We start from the raw sequence: 26,758 nt of genomic DNA, 5'->3' as shown, positions 1-26,758 counted from the left end.
CCATGTGAGGAAAGAAGGTATGAGTCCAGCTAAAGGTAGGAAAGAATGGCATTTATTTTTACATTCTTATTCATTTATTCTTTCTTTTCCTGATGCTTGTGGTCAAGGTGGTTCTATTGTATGTGAAGGTTATTATTGTTTTTTTTAATTTGAAGAGAAAGTCCTGTTGAATGAATTTCCTACAAAGTATAGTTTCCTTAGCAACTGTAACTGTCTTTTCTTTACACATGTACCATTTAGAATTAGTTGACAATGATAATTAGAGACAGAAAAAACATTTGCTATACAGCAAAGACATGTATAAAGACATGGTTTTGGGAAAATTGTCCTAGTTTAGAGAAACTGAAATTACTTTGTAAGGAAGGTTTGATTTTCTTACTTAGATAGATGACTGAAAATCTGTCTACATATCCAGTGTGAAGTATTGAGGTTATTACTGACACCTGCAAAGAACATTTTCCCTCCCATAATTTCAAAATCACATTTGTTTGTATCATCTTTAATTTCTTTCATCAGTGTCTTAATAGTTTTCTGCATACCCATCTTTTGTCTCCTTAGGTAGGTTTATTCCTAGGTATTTTATTCTTTTTGTTGCAATGGTAAATGGAAATGTTTCATTAATTTCTCTTTCAGATTTTTCATCATTAGTGTATAGGAATGCAAGAGATTTCTGTGCATTAGCTTTGAATCCTCCTACTTTACCAAATTCATGGATTAGCTCTAGTAGTTTTCTGGTAGCATCTTTAGGATTCTCGATGTATAGTATCATGTCATCTGCAAACAGTGACAGCTTTACTTCTTCTTTTCTGATTTGGATTCCTTTTATTTCTTTGTCTTCTCTGATTGCTGTGGCTAAAACTTCCAAAACTATGTTGAATAATAGTGGTGAGAGTGGGCATCCTTGTCTTGTTCCTGATTTTAGACGAAATGGTTTCAGTTTTTCACCATCGAGATGATGTTGGCTGTGGGTTTTTCATATATGGCCTTTATTATGTTGAGGTAAGTTCTCTCTATGCCTGCTTTCTGGAGAGTTTTTATCATAAATGGGTGTTGAATTTTGTGGAGCTTTTTCTGTGTCTATTGAGATGATCATATAGCTTTTATCCTTCAGTTTGTTAATACGGTGTATCACATTGATTAATTTGCATATATTGAAGAATCCTTGCATTCCTGGGATAAACCCCACTTGATCATGGTGTATGATCCTTTTAAGGTGCTGTTGGATTCTGTTTGCTAGTATTTTGTTGAGGGTTTTTGCATCTATTTTCATCAGTGATATTGGTCTGTAGTTTTCTTTGTTACAAACAGATGGAGAGATATACCATGTTCTTGGATTGGAAGAATCAACATTGTGAAAATGACTATACTACCCAAAGCAATCTACAGATTCAATGCAATCTCTATCAAACTACCAATGGCATTTTTCAAAGAACTAGAACAAAAAATTTCACAATTTGTATGGAAAACACAAAAGACCCTGAATAGCCAAAACAATTATGAGAAAGAAAAATGGAGCTGGAGGAATCAGGATCCCGGACTTCAGATTATACTACAAAGTTACAGTAATCAAGACAGTATGGTACTGGCACAAAAACAGAAATATAGATCAATGGAACAGGATAGAAAGCCCAGAGATAAACCCACACACATATGGTCACCTTATCTTTGATAAAGGAAGCAAGAGTATACAATGGAGAAAAGACAGCCTCTTCAATAAGTTGTACTGGGAAAACTGGACAGCTACATGTAAAGAATGAAATTAGAACACTTCCTAACACCATACACAAACATAAACTCAAAATGGATTAAAGACCTAAATGTAAGGCCAGATACTATAAAACTCTTAGAGGAAAGCATAGGAAGAACACTCTATGACATAAATCACAGCAAGATCCTTTTTGACCCACCTCTTTGAGATATGGAAATAAAAACAAAAATAAACAAATGGGACCTAATGAAACTTCAAAGCTTTTGCACAGCAAAGGAAACCATAAACAAGATGAAAAGACAACCCTCAGAATGGGAGAAAATATTTGCAAGTGCAGCAACTGACAAAGGATTAATCTCCAAAATATACAAGCAGCTCATGCAGCTAAATATCAAAAACACCAAACAATCCAATCCAAAAATGGGCAGAAGACCTAAATAGACATTTCTCCAAAGAAGATATACAGATTGCCAGCAAACACATGAAAGGATACTCAACATCTCTAATCATTAGAGAAATGCAAATCCAAACCACGATGAGGTATCACCTCACACCGGTCAGAATGGCTATCATCAAAAAAATCTACAAACAATAAATGCTGGAGAGGGTGTGGAGAAAAGGGAACCCTCTTGCACTGTTGGTGGGAATGTAAATTGATACAGCCACTATGCAGAACAGTATGGAAGTTCTTTAAAAATCTAAAAATAGAATTACCATATGACCCAGCAATCCCACTACTGGGCGTATACCCTGAGAAAACCATAATTCAAAAAGAGTCATGTACCACAACGTTCATTGCAGCACTATTTACAATAGCCAGGACATGGAAGCAACCTAAGTGTCCATCAACAGATGAATGGATAAAGAAGATGTGGCACAGATATACAATGGAATGTAACTCAGCCATAAAAAGAAACGAAACTGAGTTATTTGTAGTGAGGTGGATGGACCTAGAGTCTGTCATACAGAGTGAAGTAAGTTAGAAAGAGGAAAACAAATACTGTATTCTAACACATATATATGGAATCTAAAAAAAAAGAAAAAAAAAGGTTCTGAAGAACCTAGGGGCAGGACAGGAATAAAGACACACAGGTAGAGAATGGACTTGAGGATACAGGGAGGGGGAAGGGGAAGCTGGGACGAAGTGAGAGAGTAGCAATGACATATATACACTACCAAATGTAAAATAGATAGCTAGTGGGAAGCAGCCGCATAGCACAGGGAGATCAGCTCGGTGCTTTTTGACCACCTAGAGGGGTGGAATAAGGAGGGTGGGAGGGAGACACAAGGGGGAGGAGATATGGGGATGTAGGTATACATATAGCTGATCAAGCAATATGAAGTCTGAGAATTGATGATTGGATTTAGCAATTACGGGGTAATGGCTGACCTTGAGAAGAACATCTTTAGAGGAGAGGTAGTGGTGGGAGACTGATGTGAGTGGATTATCAAGAAAGAATAGGGGGGAAAAAAGTGAATATAGAAATGAAGAGAGTGACTAGAAAATGCTCTCAAGAAGTTTTGCCATAGAGGAGAGAAAGGAATTGGGTGTTTCCTGGAGGATGAAGTAGATTCAAGTTTTTTGTTCATTTGTTTGCTTTTGTTTTTGTTTTTAAGATAGAAAAAATTAAATTATGTTTTTTTCGTGATAGGAATGATCTACTAAGGAGGGGGGAAAGAGACGGTATAGTAGGGAGAGGGGAAAGGCATTCTGAAGCAATGTCCTAGAGTTAGAGGGAAGGGTGGACAGTTCAACTCATGATAGAAGGAAAGGCAGATTGAATATGCACAGATGGAGGTAGGTGGATAAATGTGGGTGCCGGTCCTTGTGGAAAATCTTTTCTAACTGATTCTATTTTCTGAGTGAAAGTGGAATCAAAGGGAGGTGTTAGAGGTTTATATTTATCTAGAGAGTGAATAGCTTCAGGAATTGCAGTATGATTGCCTTGCAGCATTAAGAACCCATTTGGGGTTTAGGCATGAATGTAAAATGAGAGCAGTCAGCACACATTGGTTTTTTTCTGTAATCACGATCAGCTCTGCAGGGACAGCACAAATAGGCACTGGGTTGGATTTAGTTGGGGTTTGGGTTTTACCCACTGAATACCTCAGTGGAGTTCAGGTCGTAAGCAAGAGAGTGATTTTAACACAAGACAAAAGAGGACAGGAAGATGGTGAGTATCCCGGTTATCCCATTATCCCTAAAGAGCACCACATAAGCAAGTGCCAAGTGGAGTTTGTGAGTAAAATTCTCCTTAGGTGACATTTTTATTCCACATATCAGCATGGCTTGAAGACAGGTTCGGGAGTAGGGGTGCTTTTGCAAAGGAAAATCACCAAGGGAAGCGCTAGAACACATCATTTGCCAACTGATAGTGTCTTGGACTGAATTGCAGGATTGATAAGGCAGAGATATTAATGGCTCATATTTCAAAAGAGCAGGCTTTTCATGTTAACAAAATGAATCAGTGGAAATATATGTCAAAGCAGTAAGCTTACTCAATGATAATGTTTTGCTTAGATAACTTGGGCCAGCATGTATATTTTTTGCAAGAACTAGTCAAAAGATTTTCATGAGAGCAAGAATTCCACATGGAAACACAGCACTGAGATTTCTACCTCAATTAGATTCTTTGTGCATTTAATACATTATGCTTTATACTAATTTGCATTAAAATGATAAATGCAACTATTCTTTGTATATATAGGAAAAAAACCCAGTAAAACATGAACAAGATGCCACTTCTACCAAACATACCTCAATAATTTCTTAAAATTGCTCTTTTAGGTACTCAAGCATTCCCTCTGTGCACTCAAATGTTTTTAATTAGTGTTTTTAAAACAGCCTAAAGCCAATAATTCTATTATTTATATGTCCAAACAAATTAAATATTGTTTTATAGCAATAATTCTTAGGTTTTTGACAAACATCAGTTTTTTTAGATGTTGGGATATAAGATTAACAGTTCCTGCCTTGATTTGTTACTTAAATTTGGTCTGCTTATATGTGTAATTTGTTGAACATACACCAATATTTTATATAATAGCAAGGTTGACTAAGCAGTGATATTTGAAACTTTCTTTTGAAATGTCCACATCTCAACAAAATTTATATAGCTAACATACCATGTTTCTGGAGAACATGTTTAGAATCGTCTGTGGTAGGAAAAAATATACGTATAATACATATAGCTTTTACATTTTTTTTCACTTTCCAACTATTATTCTTAAGGTAATATTTTTTTTTGTCTAGTAATGACTACACGATGTGACAACTGTTCCTTAAAAGCTCCATTCCACCTTGAGAATAAGCTGATACTTTTCTTAAGGCATATTGAACCTCTCCACCCATGAGAAATTGGCTTACCTGCCTGGGAAGGGAATCCCTAAGCACAGGTTGTGTGGGAATAATGAAATCTGTCATATGCCTTTTAAGAGTATCATTTTCAGGGTCCAGCAGACTGGGACTCATTCCTCGGTTCTGTCTCTCATGCATGGGCTGTGTGAATTTGGGCCAAGTTACTTCATCTTTTTGTGCCTTAGCTTTGTTGTCTGTGTTCCCCTCACAGCCTTGAATAGAATGTTAAATACAAAGAGAATAGGACTTGGTCTGATTTAACAAAGAATCTGTAGTGCCCAGCATACAAATGGGTCCTGAAAAAATATTTGTTGCATGGATAAATATATGAACTATATAACTAGAAGAGTATAGTGACAGTAATTATATAATAGGAATATTTTGAGGATACAGTGACATAAACCATGATGAATACAGAGCACAGACCTGGATCAGAGTAACTCTCTTATTGGGGGGAGTTCTAGATAAGTCAGGATAAGTTTGCCTTCTGTGTCTAACCTCTATTTCACCTTCAGAGTGTGGATGGCATATTTATATTAGGACAAGTGGCCCCGTGCCATACTCTAGCACCTGGGAACTGTGTAAGAGGGAAAATATTTATTACTACACATATCTCTTAAATCTTTCATAATACTTGGGAGAAGTAGAAACAAGCCAAGAGGATTAAAGGATTTTAGCATACAATCTAAAACTCATGTTATCAACGAAGATGTTTTTAGAAGTTAAGCATGCATACCAGAAAACTAGAGGTAGCATATATGATATTTCATTGATTTTAAGATGCACGTTTTAAATTTTTACATGTCCAAAATCTGGATACATTTTACAATCAATGGCATCTTACAATTGATTGGACTTTTTTTTTGTTCTTTCTTTTCTTTTCTTTCTTTTTTTTCTGTCTTTCCTCTCTTCCTCCTTTCCTTCTTTGTAGTTCATAATATAATAGGGTATCTTAAATAGATTTAATAAAATATGGTACAGACATATATTAAATTTGTCTTTCTCAATGTTTATTTCTTATCACAGCACAACTCTGGAAAGGGGCTCTTAGGCATTTTTTTCTACTTTCCCATCCCATGAAAATTTAATACCATAGATATACTCTATATCTGTTTATGTATTGCATGTATATGTATTTTATGAATAAAAAGAGTAAGATATTTTTGTCCCCCCACCAAGAAACAATTTTTATCCCCTTGGGGACACTGTTACACCCATTAAGAAGGCAGGTATGAAAGTGATAAATCTGTATTATTCTTAGTATTAAAAACCTCATTTACTAGAATATTGGAAATCATAAACTAATTCTTAGGCTAAGGTAGAGCTGTTGGCTTTAATTATATAACAAACTGACTAGAAATTTTATTATTATCATGAATGACTGTCAAAATACGTGTAAAGTTTGAACATTTGCTATTTACCCCAACAGTCAGAAAGCTATCCATAATATTTTTTGTTAACAAATAAAAGATTGTCAAGTTCACCCAGTGGTATCATTCAACATATCATTCTCATATTATGAAATAAGACTATTTAATAATTTCAGTGTATATACATTTAGGATGTTCACTACTTCACCTTTACTTACAAAGTCATGATTTTAAGGACATAACTTGAACACTACATCAATAAAGGGATTTTTTAAAGACCATCTAGTTTCCATGGAGTACTAAGAGATACTGCCTTTATACTGCACATGTGCACTCAGTGGGGAGGATGAAGGTGTGCAACTCTCGAAGCCTTTGGGTAGCACTCTTCTACGCAGTCTAAGCAGTTTTGGGATTCTACCTCCAACCGTAATGATGGAATACAGAGCTCAGTCCATTTGTGATCGGTCATCTGCACCAGAGGAAAGATAGGGACTCAGTCTATGACCATCAAATCAGGATTTTCTCTTGAAAAGAGAATTGTTGTATTCAACGGTTTTAACTGATGGAGAAAGGAGGGATTTATTTACTTGGAGAGTATCTTTAAATGGCAAAGTTGTCCAGTGTGTTCTTAAATGTTCATTTATCTTTTCTCTGGGCTATGCAGTTTAACTTCCATCTTTTAAAATTAGTGGTGCCAAAGATTCTAAAAATCAGTGATGTGTAAAACATTTAACTTTGTTGTATGCACTGCAATATTATTTGGTATTTGACAATTCAGACATGTGTATATTGGCCTGGTTGTGTTAAATGGATATTTTTGAGACTCAAATGTGTCAAAACAATGTGTTGCTGTTTTGGGGGATGTGAATTATTCTAGTAGATCAAGCAACGTACGAACCAAATGAACACAGGTAGTACTCAAAAGAGACTCATCAGCAGTGTACAGACATCCATATCAAGGCTTTATCAATCAAGTTAGTATTACACAGCCTTTTGCAAATAAACTGAAAGTGAATTCAAAACCAGAAATCATCTCCTGCACTGCTCCTAGTACTTGCTCTTTCTCTGCCTTTTAATCGAAGCATCTCCATGATACTCCGGGCATAGACATCTCTCAAGTTAACACTGATATATGAGTCAGTGGCTATATTCTTGGTAAGTTTCTTCAGAGCCTCACGCTGTCTAACAGCTGCTTCCTTGAGCTTTAAGGTGAAGTAGCAAGCAGAGAAGCGGTCGTTAATAATAGCAATGGGCAAGGCCAAGACAAGGATTCCCGATAAGATACACATGAAGGCCACGATTTTGCCCGTGGTGGTGTCTGGTCTGATGTCCCCATATCCCACGGTAGTCATGGACGTTGTGGCCCACCACCATGCACAAGGGACACTTGTGAAGGTTGTGTCGGGAATGCTCTGCTCAGCAAAATATTCCACAGTTGAAAATATAGAGATTCCTACAGACAGAAATAGGAGCAGCAGCCCAACTTCTTCATAACACTGGGTGATTGTCATTCCAAGTGAGCGCAAGCCTGGAACAGAACAGTTGGTGTCAGTCATGGGCACCCCTCCTCTCTTCCTTCGTCCTTCCCTCCCTTCCCTTCTCCTTCCCTGCTACCCACCCGCACACATGCATTTCACATTTAATACGGCTCCAGCAGTGGCCAATGTTCCGGGGATATATAGATGATAAATTATAATCTTCAGGAAGTTCTTAGTCTAGCTGATGGGGCCAGATTGAGAAGGATAGAAAAATATAAATAGATTCATTCACTCACTTATCATTTATTAAAACCCTACAATTTATACAGAAGAAAGGTGAGAGATGAGTTGGAGGGCAGGCAGGGGACGTTTGATAGGAGTTTGTACTTTATACAATGGGAAACTTTGCAGTATTGCCCGTGCAGGGCTCTCTTGGTCAGATCTGCATTTCAGTGCCTCACCTTAGCACACTTTTCTAATGAAGTTTTATGTTGTCTCCTTATTTTATAAGACATAAACATATTTTATGACATATTTTATATGTCTGTTTTTCTCACCTTCCTGATAAAGTTTAATACAATTAGGGGCATCATTATCTGAAAGTCAGAGGAAGTAAAAGATGAGAATGGAGTGAAGCAGCAGAAACAAGTTAGGAATCAGTGACAAAATTGACATAAGAACATCAAATGTACATGCGAGGACATTCTCAGAGGTGTAGCAGGAGGGGTTCCTGCATCCCCATGGCACCCATTGAAATTTTTGTCCTTAATACCAAAGCTATAGGAAACTATCTCCCTTGAATACATAGAATTTCTCCTTTCCTGTAGGGAGATAGACCTGAATACAGACTATTCCTCCACTGCGAAAAGGTACAGGGGACTGGAGCCACTAGGGAATTCACTCACTATGAGGCATTGGTGAATTTCCCATTGCTAATTATGAGGATTCTGCAAGACAGACCCAGGAGAGTCCAATCCCACCTCTGAAGAGACTAAACCCTCAGGATAGTAAGAGGAGCCCATTACAGGATCATGATTTGAATAAGGTATCTTTCCAACTCTAGAGAGATACTGATTAAAGTTTATCCACATTTCGAAGTCATATTAACATGATGTCACAATGATATGGTCTCAGAAGTCCAAAGCAGTGCCTCTTGGAATCACTTTTAAATTTTCATTCACTCACTGGAGACTATTTTACATACATTAAAATACTATTTGTGCTCTCATTATTTTGAATATTGTTCTTGAAATTTTCAGAGGTTCTTGAATTACTAACCAGCTATTTTAAAAGACCAATGAATATAACTTTGAGGTTTAACTTCAAAAGACATTTAAAGAATATCTTTAGAATACCTTTCAGGAAACTGGCCTTGATGTGTCTGTATTAAATTGCATTTCTGAAATATATTGACAACATATGAAGAAATGCATAGTGTTTGGGAAGGTTGTTTTCATTTCGACATTCTAAACATTTCATTTTGTAAAGAAACAAAGTGGCCTGAATTTCTGCATGTTTCATCAATTAACTCAGATAATCCTAAAAAATAATATGAGATAGATGTTATACTTATGCCATTCTACAGGTGAGCAGACTGAGACACAGAAAGGTAGCATATCTAGTACAAAGTTACATACCAAAGACTTAAAATTAGGCTGTCTGGTCCACCCATTGTCCTCCTAACCATTATTCTATAATACTTCTCAATTTTTTTTTATAGTTAATACATAGGGGAATATGTAATCTATGTCTATATTTTGCTAAATGTAATGCTTAAGATAAAATTGTCAAATATTTATGCAACTGTTCATACCTTTTCAATAAATTAAGGCTTTATTAATCCTTCTACTTGCCTTAGAACTGACAAAACCTTTTTAGAGGTGACATTGTGGAAATTACTGTTATTTTCTTTTTCCTTTCTTTTGGGAAAAAATGTAGTCTTTACTGGGTGTTTTTAAATTGAATCCTGTGAAGAGTTTATAAATACTAGAAGAAAGCATCCCATTATGTGTGTCAGAAAACAAAGAGTGGTACTTCTAAAAGTTGTTGGAAACCCCGTTATCAAATCCCTGGTATGTGAGACTAGCTAGGAAAATACACCACTAAAACTATATTAGGAGAAATCGTAGTTTCCTCAGAGATGTGTGGGAAAAAACATGTCTGAGGTTAATTTTTCCCTATGTTTATAGGGAGAGACAACTACCATCAACTCCTTTTAGGTGACCAGTCAGGCATCTATCTAGGGAAATAGGTGGGAATAGGACTCTCTAGTCAAATTATTTATATTTATATGTATTGTATGAATATGGCATCCTACTCCAGGGTTTCTCAAAGTGTGGTTCAAGACCACCTACATCAAAATTAGCTTGTTAAAATGTATGCTTCTGGATCCAACCCCAAAAACTAAAATCTGACTCTCGGGGATTGGGGTTCAGAATTTGCATTTTAACAAGCTTTTCAAGGGATTCTTATTTTCATTAAAGTCTAACATAAGGTAACACATATGTGCTCCAGAACATCTAACAGCCGGCTGGGCCAGCCACTGAAAATCATTGCCCTTGGGGATGCAAGCATTATCTTTAATGGATTTGTGTGATTTCCTCTGACATTGCCTAAAATTTTCACATATAATTGTGTGTGTGTGTGTGTGTGTGTGTGTAGAGATTTTTCTAGGGAGAGTGTTCTTTAGATCTTCAAGGCTTTATGATACATACAAAAAGCTAAGGAATTCCTGTTACCATCTCTCTTATGCCTCCCCAATTAGGGACAAGAAAATTCTCAGATACTAGACAAAGCATTTAATTAGTGTCTTTTGCTTTCTTCCGAAGCAAATGTTTCCATCGTTTCCTCAAAAATCATGGGAGGGCCACCAGTGCCCAGTCATCTCTCTTTCTGCATAGCCAGAGAAGGCCCTGGAGGACTTTCTCTTCTCCCAAGGAACATGTGTGATATTTCCTTGGACACAGAAAAGAAACTGGCTTACGTTCTTATAGATCACATATAATCTGTGCATATCTTTTTATGTGCTATTTATGCATATTTTATGTAGAACTTTCCAGAAACAGAGTATCTTTAATTCTCGTACATCTTCTGGGCACCTGGGTTAAAATAAAGTTAACATATGGTTAAATTGTTTCTCAAATGTCTTAAGGAGGGGAATTGTGTGAGAGGCAGCTTGTCCTCTATACCTGTGATAACAACCTCAAGGTTTTGCTTTTCAGTACCTTTCTGGAGATCATAATTGGGTGAAATATAGGAGTTGGTAGTTTTGAGTATCAATTCAGAGTCAAGAGTCGTTTCCCTTGGACCACGGTCAAAGCACTAATGCTTAAAAACAATGGCAAATTAAAAGGCATCAATGAAACCCGAATACCTGTGGAATGCCTGCCCAGCTTGAGCATGCGCAGAGCCCTGAGCAGCCTCAAAACCTGGACGATGCGCCCCACGTTTTCCAGCTCCTGTGTAGTCTGGCTCCCACTCAGGCTCTCTACCAGAAGAGTGATGTAGAAGGGCAAGATGGCTAGGAGGTCTATGATGTTTGGCACCTTTCTCAGGAAGCGGCACCTGTCCCGCACGCACAGGAAGCGCAGGACAAACTCCCCGGTGAACCAGCTAATGCACACATACTCCAGGATTTCCAGCAATTGCAGGTCCAGCCAACTTAACTCGGCTGACATCAGAGCCATGTTGACGATGGACACCGCCACGAAGATGATAGAGATGACCCCAAAGATTCGGGCAGCTGTGGAAGACCCCGGTTTCTCTAGGATGTTCCAGAGCTTCTGGCGGACGGTGGGGCAAGGTCCTTGTGAGAAGTCCTGTTCGCTCTCATGTTGACTTTCCTGGTCTTCTGTGTCCTTCTTAAAGTCTAAAGTTTCACTCAGCTCCTTTCTTCTGAAGTATCTTTTAGAGAAGACAACTTGGTGATTAGTCTAACTTTCTTTAAAATACAGAAGTAAAGAGAATTAAACTTGGCAGTGAAGTCATGCTTTCTATTTCAGTAAAATGCAGAAAATGTTCATTCATATTTTACCCAGGCTTTCTTCCCACAGTACTCAAATGTTCTCATTTAGGATTATTGTTTTTAAAATGGCACTTTCATGGTAGAAGTTTATACAAAAGAATTTATACATGGCAAAGCTACTTTAGATTAAAGCATTTTATCACCCATTTTTTCTTGTAACAGGAACAGAAGTTTGCGATACGTAATTTTTTTTTAAGGTGGCTAATGGAAAGGTATTCATGAAGAAATGGTAGTAATAGCAAAGTAATAGCAAAATAATAGATCACCAAAGTCCCACAATCATTCACAGTCAAAGAACCAACTTTCTGTCTTCTGTATTTAAAGCAGTTCTCTGTCCAAGTTTTAAAAGTTAGTGTCCTAGGTTTGATAAACGGTAACGCTCTCCACTGAAACCTACATCCCTATACATGCATTTTTTTGGCGCATAAGATTTCTGACTCATTTATTTAACCACCAAATATTTATTGCAGGCCTGACCTCTCTTGACTTATAAATGAATTAGCATACTGGAAAAAGGAGAAGGTTCAGAAACTTCCAATCAGAAGTTGGCTTTGACACTTTGCGGCCTCCACTGCCACCCCAACCTTCTAGCTCCGAAGTGGGCCCAGGTATTCTTAAGCCTGGCTTGAGCGAGGCTTGTGTAAAGCCTCAAATCTTTCCCTCTGCCGCCCTCTCTCCACCGCGCCCGCTGCCCCGCCCAGCCACCAAGCGCCTCGAGGGTACCTGTCCCTGCAGCAGGAGTCAATGCTGAGCTCGTCGATGCCCCAGTACTGGATCTCCTGGAGGAAGGAGAGCGCGCACAGCTGCTCCATGACGTGCAGGCGGCCGGTGCGATAGTAGTGCAGGACGTAGCGGAATGCTTGCGAGCTCCGGTCGAAGAAGTACTCGTTGTCCACGGGGTTGGCGTCGTCACAGAGCTCCAGGGGGCTGGGCACGGCGGCCAGGGCCCCGGGGCGCCGGCACGAGGCCACCACCACGGCCAGCTTGCCAAGGCGCGTGTGTGGGAAGCAGGACAGAGCCTGCTGCGAGAGCACAAAGCGGCTGCCGCCCACGTTGACCGTGAAGCTGTCCCCGAGCGCCAGGGGCTCCCCTTCGCCCTCGCTGCAGAAGACGCTGGAGTCCAGCGAGGTCAGGGAGGCGCTGTCCAGCGGCGAGTCCGGCGACGCCCGGCCGCGGGGAGGCAGCTCCATCCTTGCCGCCGCTGCCGGAGGGCGCCACAAAGTTGGGGGCGGTGGCACGGCCGGGATTTCCCGGGCTCCCGAGGTGGGTTCCTCCCACCCCCGAACCCTTACTCTCTCCACCCCCCTGTGCTCGTTCTCCCTCTCGCCGCTAGGGAGCTGCGAGTGCGCGGTAGCAGCGCACAAGTGCCTGAGCGCCGGGTCTGGGAGGAGCGGAAAGGTCGCGCCCAGAGAACTGCTCAGGTGTGGACCAAGCCGAGGACATCCGCAGGGCACACTGCCGGTCGCCGTGGTCCTTCCCGGACTCAGTACCCCCTCCCCAGCTTTGTAATTGAGATCTCCAGCCCGGGAGGTGTATGGGTTGAAGGCCTCCCTGCTTGGGGGTTGGAGCGGGAGGGGAGGGGAAGGGGGAGGGAGGTCTACAGTGGAGGAGGGCACGACGAATCTTGGAGGAATGCAAGCAAGGGGGAAGGGCAAGACTCACTCCCGCCTGCAGGAGACCAAAACGAAAAGTTCCGAAGGCAAAGGAAGTGGTAACCGGGTCTGAGTCTTTTCCAACTTCAGGATATATATTCCTCTCTCTGCTTTTGCTGCGCAGTTTCACAGGCCTCCCAGGGAGCGGTCGCTGGGGATGTGCGCACGTGGGGGAGGGTGACCTGGGTGCGGGGTCCGAGTCATTTGCTCGCATTCACTCTCATTCTAGTCTGTCACTTACGCTTCGTTTTCTTCTCCCTCCTCCCCTAATTTTTGACCTCCTGGTTGAGAAACGAGGACAATTAATGATGACTTTTGATTAAGTCCCAGTGAGTCACTGAGAACTAGGGTCACCATTGCCAGCTCCCGTCAAGTGTTGGCACTTTGCGCCCTTCGGTTTAGCCTTTTCTGTCGCTACAAGTTTCCCGGAGAGCAGGTGTTCTGGGGGCATTCTTCGGCACACAGCGGAGCTGTCATTTTAGGAGAAGGGAAGGCAAAAAGACAAGGACTAGAACAGGCGTGGGCTGGGGCAGGAGTTTAAATAGTAACGACGACTCGGTAAAGGGAGAAGCCGAGCGCCGTGCCCAGGTGAGGCTAGAAGTGCATCCACGGGGCCCCTGGGAGTCGCGCCCCGGCCAACCTGTTGGACACGGGGCGGGAGCGAGGAGGAGGGCAGGGTGACTCACCTGCTGCTCCGGGCACATCTGGGGCGCGCTCCGTGGGCGCAGCTGGCTACGTAGCCTCGATTTGATCCTCGCGATTTACACGTGAGTCTGACTTCACAGGTCCGGGAAGAGGGCTGTGCTCGCGGCTGAGCTCCTCGCCCGCGCTGGTTGTCTAGCCTCGCCTCTTCGCCACGCGCCTCCCGGCTCCGGCCCCTCGGCTGCGGCGGAGGGTGGCCGCCCCCGCCCGCGCTCGCTCCCAGCCTTCGGCGGTTCCCAGCGCCAGCTGTGGGGAGAGCGGGGAGCGGAGGGAGGTGAGACCGGAGGAGGAAGTGAGGCGCTCAGTGACTCTGAATCTTATATTCATCCTGAAGGCGCTTCAAGGATTACTATATTAGATTCTCGTTTCCCGGAATCTGTGCGCTCACAAATGCTCAAGAACAAAATTTTCCAGTTGTATAAATCTGCTAAACTCAGGGTTAGGGCAGTTATGTTAACTGCTTTGTGTGGCACGGTTCAAGGTTGTCCTCATTATTTCCAGAAAGCGTCTGGGAATCCTGCATTTTTCAAAAGTCTTTGCAAGAATGAGTGAACCACACATCCCCTTTTTTTCCTTATAAGTAGTTTTAGAAAGTATATATAAAGAGGTAAAGCAGGCAGCTTGGTACAGTAGGGAGGGCTTTTTCATAGATTGACCTGAAACACAGCTGTTTAGTTCTGGCTTTGTCAACGGGCTGTGGGACCTCTAGCTAGCATTTACTTCAAGGGCCTCAACGCCTTCCTTAGTAAAATTTCAGGTTTTAATAAAAAACACTCAACCTTTACTGGGTGCTTACTTTATGCCAGGAAATTTTTGTAAGCCCCTTACTCATTCAGTACCTTATTTAATCATAAAAACAATACTATGAGGTAGAAGTATACCTGATTTACAGAAGGGAAAACTGAGGCAGAGAGAAATTATGTGATTTACTTAGGGTCACACATTCCAAATTAAAACCCAGGACTAATTGTCAGAGGCTGACCCCATAAACACAGTGCTTGGGACATATCATTTTTGTGTGATCTTTAAATAAACCAAAGTGTGGTTGTATTTATTTACTTATTTTTGCAGCTTTCTAAAGAAGGGCAGGAGTTTAATGATGTATTTTCTCTAATCTTTCAACAAATGCTTGTTGAGCATCCACTATGTACCAGGCACTATTTTAGGTGCTTCAGATGGCTCCATGAAAAAAAAACCAGACAAGATCCCTGTCCTTATGGAACTAACATTTTCTTGTGAGAATAAAAGAACAACTTCAGTGAAATTTATAAAACAGTATATAGTATTTATCGGTTATGGCTCTTTGGACGGCTATCCTTCTGGTTAACTTTTGCCTCTATAAAGAACTCTTCCATACAGAAAATATGGAGTTTAAAATCATCCTAGTAAGTAGTTCATCGTTATGTATGAGTACTGTGAAATTAATTTTTTTAAGGTAGTGAAGATTTCCCCTTACATAGAGAGAAAAATTTCTCCAATATTTCACTTATACATTGGGCGTTGAAAAAAGCCAAAAGTTCTGTTAAGCCTTATTCATCCTTTAGTGTGAATAACTTGAATCAAATGATTAGTAAAGTCTCCCCTAGCTTTACAGATTATTGTGAGGAAGGAGGAAAACTTTCAGAGGAGAATGACAGATTTGGGTGAGAAGGGAGATCTTGGACAGGTGACCAGAAGTTAGCAAATGGTGACTGAGGCTTGCAGGTCTCCTACGCTGCCACCAGGACCCTGGAATCAGTTGTCCTTAGTGGTGTCCTGTAGAAGTAATTGTAACAATAACCACTGTTGAAGTGTAAGGCTCAAGCTAAGCATCTGAATTCTCACAATGATCCCATGAAGTAAGTACTGTTATCCTTAGCCACAAATCTCAACTCAGAGGCTCACAGGCACTAAGGAACTTTCCCAGTTGTATAGTGAATATGTGAAGGAGTATATTAAGGGACTGAAACTGGGGTCTTTCTGACTCCACATTTCATCTCAACTGCTAAAAACCTAAAATTTTCAATTGACATTCAATTTGATTAAAACAATTTCCACTAATTAAAGTAATTATAACTAGGGATTTCACTGGTGGTGCAGTGGTTAAGAATCTGCCTGCCAGTGCAGGGGCCACGGGTTCGAACCCTGGTTCGGGAAGATCCCACTTGCTATGGAGCAACTAAGCCCTGCACCACAACTACTGAGCCTGCGCTCTAGAGCCCGCGTGCCACAACTACTGAAGCTCTCACGCCTAGAGCCTGTGCGCCACAACAAGAGAAGCCACCGCAATGAGAAACCTGGGCACCACAACGAAGAGTAGCCCCTGCTAGCAGCAACTAGTCTCTCAACTAGAGAAAGCCTGTGTGCAGCAACGAAGACCCAACGCAGCCAAAAAACAAAACAAAACAATAACTATAACTAGAAAGGTGGTTACTAGTTAACTGGGAGTATACAAACACAAATGACTTATTTTAAAATATAATCTCTTGGGTAGCAAAAATCCCTGCCTTCTTTCCTGTCGTGTTCCCTTTAATCTGTTGTCTCTGCTCACTCATTGGATTGTCCAGGTTTGAGTCAGAGAGCCCACTGAAAAACATATGACAAATTAGGGGGGAAATAAATCCATTCAAAGGGAATCCTTCCTGGTCCCTGATCTTGACCTGAGATATACCCTGAAGTATGTCAAGAAATGAAAGAAGAATTGCTGATAAGTAGTTGGGGATGGTGAGGTCTTGCTTTTGATCTCATTCCTACTTAACATGGGAGGAATGTGATTGTCATGTAGGAGGTAGCACAGTACAGAGACAGGAAAACTCGACAATCTAATGGCTTTGGGTATATTTCCCTAGTCATCAGATGTTATATTCAGGTGATTTTCCACTAACAGTCTTGTGATGAAGTGCGCTACTGGTGTTTGGCTTTATCTATCAGGTCTTCAAAATATCGATATGAATGTTGAATCCCCAGATACAACTTGTATTTTTAATTCTTCCAATTTTTATGAATATTACCAAATTTATTAATGAACAACATGCATTCTTAACAGTCATGTTTTTAAATTGGATTAAAAGAAAAATCACAAGATACCTTAAATTGACTCTAACGAAGACAATTATGAAAGTAAAAGTTAAAAGTCATGTGAAGCACGTTCAAAATTTCTATTATTAAAAACCTAGAACATTTTATTCAGGTTTTTGAAAAAGTAATGAAAATGTATTTATATTATTATTGTATTCCGTTATTCTGTGATTTATTTAAATAATGTAATATGATGTTTCTGTGAAATTATTAATTCTCATCTTTTATATGAATGTTTTAAAATGATTTTACATATATGATTATAAGTCATTGAAATATTTTTAAAGGAAAATGTACATTTCTTATTAATTTATATCCCCAATACTGCAACTTTACATTTATTTTTAATAATTAAATAGACAGGGGATGTATAATGACTGAAAAATTTTGAATAAAGCAATTTATAGACTTCAACTTGAGTAAACTCTACATTTCCATTTTCAACCACATCACTGTAGACTCACACTAAAATCCCTTTATCATTCATTAACAATGCAGACCATATTTCATGCGAGGTGTGCATGCCTATCTTTGACCCTGTGTTTCATTACCTAGGGACTGACAACCAGATGAGTTAATTGTAATGATGTTTAAAATGCCTTTGTGTAAGGACAAAATGGCCTTATCTTCTTTCCTTTCACTGCATTGGAATATGTTTAAAGGTAAAGGAAAATCTGACAAATTCTATCTATTCATCTTTCGTGTGCCTTCTAGGTGCTTGGAATAAATCCTCCCAACTGTATAACAGCCCACTCTAATGCAGAATTTAGCTTAATGTGGGCTTGTTCTGGATTCCTTCCAAGGGGAGGCAATTATCTTTGGAAGTACCCAAGAACAAATTTTTATAGCCTAGTCTGCTACAGAGATCACAGGATGGGTTGATGATGGTGATGATGATAGTAATATGATAATAATAGATGCTACCTTTACTTATTCAACCTCTGCTCTGTCTTTTATTAGCTGTGTGACCTTAACACGTTTCTTGAAACTTTTACGTCTCATTTTCCTCATCTGTAAAGTAGGAGTGACAGTAGTACTTACCTTATGTTGTTGTCTTAAAATTAAATGAGATAATCCATGTAAATGTTTAATGCAGTGTCATTATTCTTGTTGTCACTTTTATTATTATCAAAATGTTGCAGGAATATTTTTCTAATCCCCCTTAGTGAGCACTTACTGTGTGATAAGTGTCATGTTAAGTGTTTAATCTCATTTCATTTATAATTCACAGAACCCTATGAAGAGAGTATTATTATCATCCTTAATTTACAGATGAGAAACCAGGATCACAGCATTTTAATAACTTCTCAGGTGTCATACTGATAGTCAATATAGGCTTGAACACATTTGTTTGATTCAAAGCCTTCAAAGGGCCTTAATATGAAAATAATGTGATGATGAGAAATCACTGTTAGAAATGCTCTTCTCTTTTTTTTTTTTTTTTTTTTTTTTTTTTTTTTAGAAATGCTCTTCTCTTTAAAAGTAATTTTAAAAGGAGAAAATTTCTATTCTATGCTTCAAATAATTGAGCGATGACCATACTTCATACACCATGACCAACACATTGCCTGTGATTTCACATTGTAATAAATTGGATCTTTCTTGTAACCATCATAAAGTCGACAGTCAACTGGATTTGTCATTAAATGATTCTCACTATGCCCTTTCGATATGCAAAAGATATAGTCACATTTTTCCTGAGTTACCAAGAAAATATGTAGAATCAGGCACTTATTGTTCACTGGATTAACTCCTATAATTACACTGAAATTAAACTTTATAAACAAGATTTAAAAGCAGTGAAGCAAAAGCAAGGCAAGTGCTCTGCTCATCATGTTCTGAACACTGTTAAGTGAACCTAATATTGAATTTGAAAATCCCAGTTAAAGCCTTTTACCCAGCTCTATTGAATTACCTTATGATGACAGAGAGGTTGAGTCATACAGACCATTAAAAACTGTTTCTCATCGAGTATATGCAATTTATTAATATTAGAAGTAAAATTGTATTTAGGCTTATCCTTATTCTATTTAGTGCTTTCTTTCATTATCAAGGAACTCAGTAAACTTTAATTCCATCCTGTAGTTGGAAGACAGGTAATCTTTGAAATCCATACGTGTTATAAAGTTTTTTATGTTGCATTTTCTTGATTTTCCTGGAATCAACTCAAAATTGAAAAGTTTTTCACTCAGTAAATATTTTAGAAATGTAATTTTCTCAGCTTCAGGGAAAGCTGAATATACATCATTTATATTATGTGTGTGAATACACACACATGAAAAACTAAGAGTAAGGAAAGTTTACAATGATTTCTATGTCAGTGGATCACGTTATTATAACTCTTAACAAGAAAAGTAGTGAACAATCAGAAGCAATATAAGGAGAATAGTAGAGATAAGTAAGGGGAAAGGCAATTTTTCTTTCGAAATGGTTCTTACTTATATAGTGTAGTTCCTTTAAATAGCATCCTCATGGCATTTTAAACATGATCTAATTAAAGAAAATATGAAGTAACTTTTTAGGACACATATGCTGAAATCTGTGCCAAAGTAGTTTTGTTAACTGGATTGCAATGCTGTATAGAATACCTACTATTCTAATCTCAGTTTAAGCACAGAGAACAACATTAATTTAAATAAATATTTTATATATGAAATCCATTGCACACAAATGGGATAAATGCAATACTGTTTGAGTTTAAAAAAACCACTGCTTTTTACCCTTAACTCTATGATCTGCTTATACTTTTTTTGCTGGTTCAAAAGAATAGAAAGATGGGTTTTTAATCAGTATAAATTAATTTGATTGATTTGAAAAAAGAGCCCTGCATCGCTGCATATATTCCAGAGTATATTTTCTCTGCACAGTGTAATTATATTGGTGGGACCTGCATATAAAAATTTGTTATTTTTTTCAACATAAAAAATATCAGTGAGCCATATGGCATCTTCTTACACCATTGCATCTGATTGACAGCTCAATTATAGACCTGGCCTCCTAGTTCTCCCACAAACAGCTTTCTGGGAAATCTAAACCAAATGGGAAGTCAAAGCATAGCAAACTTGTCCTGGGCCTGCTTTTTTAAAAAAAAATTCTGTGAAGTCAAATTTATCCATTTTAGTAACCAGGACTGTTTTATTTTCATGGCAGCAGTGAGAAATATCCAGTTCAGTACCACTTATGATATTTTAAATGAAAATAAGTCTCAATTAAAGAATTTGTAAAAGAAGAAAAATAAAACAAATAGGAATTTTAAGATTAATTTGGGAAAACATTAAGTTAGCAACATACATTCAATATTTACATGATGCTAGGCCACATATGTTTGGCTTTTGGTAGCAGAAGCTTATCAAAAAATCAGAATAGATAATTATTGATTATACGGAAGCTTTGAGAATACTAAGCAGTTTTATGGATGAGATATGTTTACATATGTCTGTAGAACAAGTATTTAAATTTAAGTTTTAAAAAAATTAAGCTAAAAATATACTAGAATTGTTGCCTCATTTGATATTGCTCAATAAATAGGAAAATATCACAAATATTTTTCAGCATAAATTAAAAAAAGACTTTATGTGCAGTTGATTTTTGGCTGGTTTCATTTTTGTTGTGTTAATAGCATTACCAACTGGCAACAAAGGTCTGTGTAAAATATTTATGGAGTGACTAAAAGTAAAATAAAGAGCAAGTTTTGATGTATTTGCTTGAATAGGTATAGATAGGTGCTTGAATAAGACCCTGATAGACGAGCACGTGGCCTCTTTCAATGTTGTGAACGTGGGCAAACAAACTTCACCTGCAGTTGGAGCCAAGATCACTGGAGAAATGATGATCTACTTTAATCTCTGATTTGAATGATAATCTGTCCCTGGGGCAGGAAGAGTCGCAGAGTGAATGGACCTCTCTCCAGTGAATTGGTGGCGATCACTTATATAAGTACTGGATAAGGGACACTATTAAAATATTTGTTTTCAAAGTTCTAGGTTTTCAAATATAGCTGTGATGGAAGGTGGCTGACCCATGCTTCAAGGCAGAAGTTTTGGGACCCCTCTACACTCTTAAAAATTATTGAGGACCCCAGACATCTCTTGGTGATACGGGTTATATCTATTGACATTTATCATACTGAAATTAAAACAGAAAAATTTAAAAATATTTATTAAATCAATTTAAAAAAACAGTCTCAAGCCCAATATGTATTAACAAAAAGAACATGCTTTTTTGATAATAAGGATATTTTTCAAAAGAACATAATTAGTGAGAATAATGACAACGTTTTACAATTTTTCATATCTGGCTTAATAAAAGACGGCCAGATTTTCATATCTGCTTCTGCATTCAAACTGTTGCAATTTGAAATTTTTGTTGAAGTTAATGAAGAAAATCCAGTGTCAGATAGGTAGCTGGAAAAAAGTGGGGCACTTAATAGCTTTTGCATATAATTTTGTATATTCTTCTGTGCTACACTAAAACTTAACAGGTTAGTTCCAAAGTGGAATCTGAAACTGTGTCGAGGAGCTTTTCATATTCAGTTATATTAAAACCCATTGGTCTATCTTGTCCTTGGAATGGATTTTTTTAATCCATGCATGACTTTGTTATGTCCTGCATTATTCATTTGGAAAATGTTGGTTTCTTAGTTTTGTATATCTCCCAAAAGTAAAACATTTAGTTAAACAACACAAAAAATCTCTTTTGTTAGTATCACCACCAATTTCATCAGAAAATTTTTTTAAGTATAGGGAAGTTATCAAACTTATGGTGGTACAAGTAAGCTTTCCAAAATTCTAATTTTTGCTTGTAAGCTCATATTTTATCATCTGCAACAAATATTGTCAGATTTCCTTGATAGTAGCAGGATCCATTCATTCATTTTTAAGAAATTATTCACAAACATCTGAATAACCAATTTGTCTATCAGTCAGATTTTCAAGTAAACACAGGGATTCATGAGGAAAAAAGTGGCTAGTTCAGCTTGTAACTCAAAATAATTAGCCAAGTGCTTGTCCTTGAGACATCCATGGTACTGAAGCAGGCTGCAGAAAGCTTCAGTTCACTTCCCATTTAGTCAAATAAAACATGAAAAAGACAGGTACCCAAGTGACGAGATTGAGTACAATTAATATTTTAATAAAATTTATAACTTTTATTATTGCTCATCCAGGATATTGTTAAATAAAACTGTCTTCCCCCCACCCCTTCAAATGTGTGAAGAATATGAAGACAACTAGTACAGTTTGGTGCCACCACTCTGAGGTGTGCTAAAAACATAAGCACACCTGTTGCTTTTATACCATTAGCGCAAATGTAAATGCAGTGGAAAATACAAATATTGTCTTGTTATTATGAAAATAATTTTTTAATTCAAGGACCACTAAAAAGGTCCCATAAAATCCTAGGGGTATAAAGGCCACATTTTGAAAACTTTTGTTCTAAGGAATATATGTATTTTGCCAACTTAAAGACAGGATTTATGTTTACATTGTTCAGGAATTAGAGAAGTATAGGACTTTTATATTTTGTTTTTCAAGTTTTCATCAAAAAATTTCCTGTACCTAATATACACTGTACAGAGATAAACACACACATATCCTAAACATAGATAGATATTACACACACACATCCACTCACTCACACAGAAACGTGATCATAGAAATGTTGTCAGATATGCAGAGAAAATGTAATTTTGGCTCCAACTGATCAGCTATTTCTTATAAATTCCATCACATTGGATATTAGGTAAACCCTACTTTTTAGTTTAATCAAGTAAATATAATATAATGCAATAATTTAATTTTTTAAGGTAATGTGTAGTCTTTTGGAGTAAAAATGCCTAGTCTCTCGAATGTTCGACATCTTTTATGCCTCACTCCAGATGAGCAAGGTATGGCCCAGGAAGATAAGATGCTCCTTTGTAGTTTAGATGATACCAGTTGAATCAGTCCTGGCTGGTAGGAGGGCTTCCTGGACTAATGACTTCTGGGGTGTACATAGATGTGAACGGCTAGAGGCCATTGTTTGGTTGTTTGCTTCCGGTCTCTAGTTCCTCCTCATTTTTCTCTTTCTCTTTGCCCTCAGGTTATAAATGGTTAAACAGGCCTCTCAAGCCTTTCGTCTCTGTCTCTCCTCAAGCAGTGCGTGGAGCCACTGCTGTTCACACTTTACCTGTCTATAATCTGACATTTATCTCTCTCTAATCTTCTACTTACTTCCGCATAATCACACCTGCCCCAAGTTAGAAGTGGCTGGGCGTGGGGCACCTCCTAGAGCTTGCAGCTTTTCATGAAAAGGAATGGTGTAGTGTTAACACATGTTCCTGGGCTTTCCCATACCTGCTGGAAGTTTCCAAGTGCCCCTCCTGGGCTCGCTAAGATGTGTGTTGTATTTATGGAGGTAGGAGAACCCTGAAGCTGATCCATTGATGTTTCTATCTCTCCCCTCCCCCATTTTTTCTTTATAATTATTCATGTTTTCCCCCCTATTTCTAAGTCATTGATTCTCAATCAGTGCTAGTACTTCCTCCTTAAAGGGACATACGGAAATGTGGTCGTGGGCGTGTGGAGGCTCTTATCTGTCACAGTGACTGGAGAATGTTATTGACAGTTACTACCTAGGAGCCAGACACACTAAATATGTTTTAACTACAGGCAATAAAGAATTGCCACTCCAAAACTGCTAGTAGTGCTCTTATGAGAAACACTGCTCTAGATACAAATTCCTTAGTTCCTGGGGAAGGAAGCTTTACAGCTTAACCATGGTGTCTATGACAGAGGCAGGACTAATTATCTGTCTTCTCACAACCCTCCAGATGGATAGATGCCTTGGGTTGACTGCAAAAAATGTCATGGACCAGAAATACAAAAAAAAAAAAAAAAATACTACTATCAGTATATGAAATATGTACATACATTAGGCATTTGAATTTGTGATCATGTTTCATATTACCATTGCATAGGGATGACACATTAAACAGAAGAACTAAATATATCAATACCTATGCATATATTTTAAATGTACTGTAGAATTACATTGCTTTCTTGTGGTAACTATTGAGATGGTGCAGGTCCTTATGGATGGACATTGGCATACATTATATAAACAGCCTGTCATTTATGTTCTACAGCAACCTTGCAAGGTTTCCAGAAGAATCCATAAAAAGCTCAAATTATTTTCTTTGATAATTTTGGTCAGCCTTCTCAGTGACAGAGTACTCTAAATGATCTCCTTGCTAGCTTCCTGCTAATGATTTCACCTCCTAAATTGCAAAAAAGTTTTGATGTTTCCAAAATGTCTTTGCAGTGCTTTTCTATTCACCTCTTTATACTTCATCGCTCTGGTTTTTCCTTACTTAACTCAGTTTACCAACTGACTCTTCACATGTGAAAAAACAGTTTGCCTGTAGAAAAGAGCTAAATAGAGTGTAAATAATTAACTGTGTCACTTAGATATTTCTGATACTGTTTACTCAGAATATTCCAAACTTTAGTCTTTGTTTAATAAAATACATATTATATGCATGGTAATCATACAAAATTCCTAGAACTCTATTGGTAAACACTGAACTTTGAAATTAGAGTTCTCTACAACTTATCCATATAATTTTGATTCTTTAAGTCAATGCACAAGATTAAAACAATTCAGATTGGATATTATTCATTGGAATATGTTATATTTGCAAAGGGAGGCCTTCTCCATAACTATCTTACAGTTTCAATTTATTTAATTTTGCCGTATTTTTTTTCTCCAAATACATTCATTAGTGGGCATATGTTATGCCTGGTGAGAGTAACACATTTGAATTGATTTTTTTTTTTTTTTTTTGGTAGAGAACATTTAAGAACTTGTATGATATGGATATTTCTTGAGTTGTGAATTAATTTTGGAGTGATTCAGAATCAGTGGATGTTTTGGAGATGTTTTAATTGAGGAAGATGACAATGATGTGTGAGTTAGCACACAAATTACAAAATCCATGACAATATCCAGTACATTGTGTATAAGCTAGATGTGTTCTCCTGCCTCACTGCAGATCTGATGAATTAGCTGTTTTATTGACACCAATATCATGACAGAAACACATATTACCGTTTAGAATTTTTTTGTTAAATGTCAATCAATTTCTTATTAATTAATTTATTTTTATATTAATTTTTGGCTGTGTTGGGTCTTCGTTTCTGTGCGAGGGCTTTCTCTAGTTGTGGCAAGCGGGGGCCACTCTTCACCGCGGTGCGCGGGCCTCTCACTATCGTGGCCCCTCGTGTTGCGGAGCACAGGCTCCAGACGCGCAGGCTCAGTAGTTGTGGCTCACGGGCCCAGTTGCTCCGCGGCATGTGGGATTCTCCCAGACCAGGGCTTGAACCCGTGTCCCCTGCATTGGCAGGCAGAGTCTCAACCACTGCGCCACCAGGGAAGCCCTGGTTTTTTCTTTACAAAATGCGTCTTAGATGTCTGAAGTGGTTTGAGAAGACTTCGGAAGTATTAATAGGAATGGCTCCTAAAACTCTGTCCATTCACATCCTTGACAATCAAAACAGGTAGGAAGGACTGTTCTTGCTAACACAAACCACAGACTCATCAATAATAAATGGGCTATTCTTAAAATTAGAAGTTAGGCAGCCCGATATAACTTCAAACCCCACTGGGATAAAAAGATGGGAAAGATGGGTAGATGGGTGAGGTAAGGATACTCAGACTTCTAAGATCTATGGTGAGCTACAGCAGAACCATTAAAAGGCAAAGCAAGAAAAAGAGAACAAATAATGTTAAGGATGTGCTGAAGCAGAGTTTCAAGCAATAAATAAGATTCACTGGATGCCCAGACAGAACAGCAGTTGAGCGTGCCAGGTGTGCAGTAATCAGAGACCAACTGTCTTTTTTGTATCTAAGAATCGATTTAAAAGGAAGACAGACTCGGTAATAGTGGCTGAAATCATAAGGAAAATGATTGCCATTTGTGTCTACAATGTGCTCAGAGGGAGGTGACTATTGAGAATTTGCTACCTCATTTTTTTTTTCAGTCAAACACAAATAGCAGTCACTGAGTATTAACAACACCTTTGGGTTTTATGCGCAGGAAAGAAAACTAATGGTAAAAGCTTACTGACTTTTAAAATATTTCACCTCACATATGATCTCACCTAATCCTCAAATATTCCAGTCCCTATTAACATATCAAGCTTTCCCCACCAGAAAATGGCTGGATGTCTTGATCGACAGGGCTCATGGTGTGTCTTAGGGAAAATGCTTCTAGCCCGTCTGTTCAGAGACGGTTACTTAGTTGAAGTCTCAGCAAATACTGTTTCTTAGTCACCTAATCATGCCATCTCACCTAAGATTTCATCTTTTAACCATTTCAGCTGTCCTTTTAGTTGGGTTGTGATCCTCTGGTGAATACACAAAAACTTTGCCA

The 26,758-nt window shown here is 38.4% G+C and overlaps 1 protein-coding gene across 1 annotated transcript; it reads right to left on the bottom strand.

The window, feature by feature from the left end:
• Positions 1–7,385: 7,385 nt before the first annotated feature.
• KCNV1 (potassium voltage-gated channel modifier subfamily V member 1) lies at positions 7,386–13,128 on the bottom strand. Its single transcript, XM_007188795.2, has 3 exons — positions 12,662–13,128; positions 11,288–11,817; positions 7,386–7,964 (listed from the first exon to the last, which is right to left on the bottom strand). The coding sequence occupies exons 1-3, from the start codon at positions 13,126–13,128 to the stop codon at positions 7,453–7,455; spliced, it is 1,509 nt and encodes a 502-aa protein (XP_007188857.2). The 3' UTR covers positions 7,386–7,452.
• Positions 13,129–26,758: the final 13,630 nt, after the last annotated feature.

This window comes from Balaenoptera acutorostrata, chromosome 17, assembly GCF_949987535.1.
Source record: "Balaenoptera acutorostrata chromosome 17, mBalAcu1.1, whole genome shotgun sequence".
NCBI lineage: Eukaryota > Metazoa > Chordata > Mammalia > Artiodactyla > Balaenopteridae > Balaenoptera > Balaenoptera acutorostrata.
The sequence above is the reverse complement of the archived record's forward strand: the minus strand, read 5'-3'. Positions and strand labels throughout refer to the sequence as shown.

Coding starts and splice junctions, on each gene's coding strand:
- KCNV1 (XM_007188795.2), bottom strand. CDS start 13,128: ATGGAGCTGCCTCCCCGCGGCCGGGCGTCGCCGGACTCGCCGCTGGAC. Junction 11,818..12,661: donor GACTCCTGCTGCAGGGACAG/GTACCCTCGAGG, acceptor CTTCTCTAAAAG/ATACTTCAGAAGAAAGGAGC. Junction 7,965..11,287: donor GCTGGGCAGGCATTCCACAG/GTATTCGGGTTT, acceptor GTTCTGTTCCAG/GCTTGCGCTCACTTGGAATG.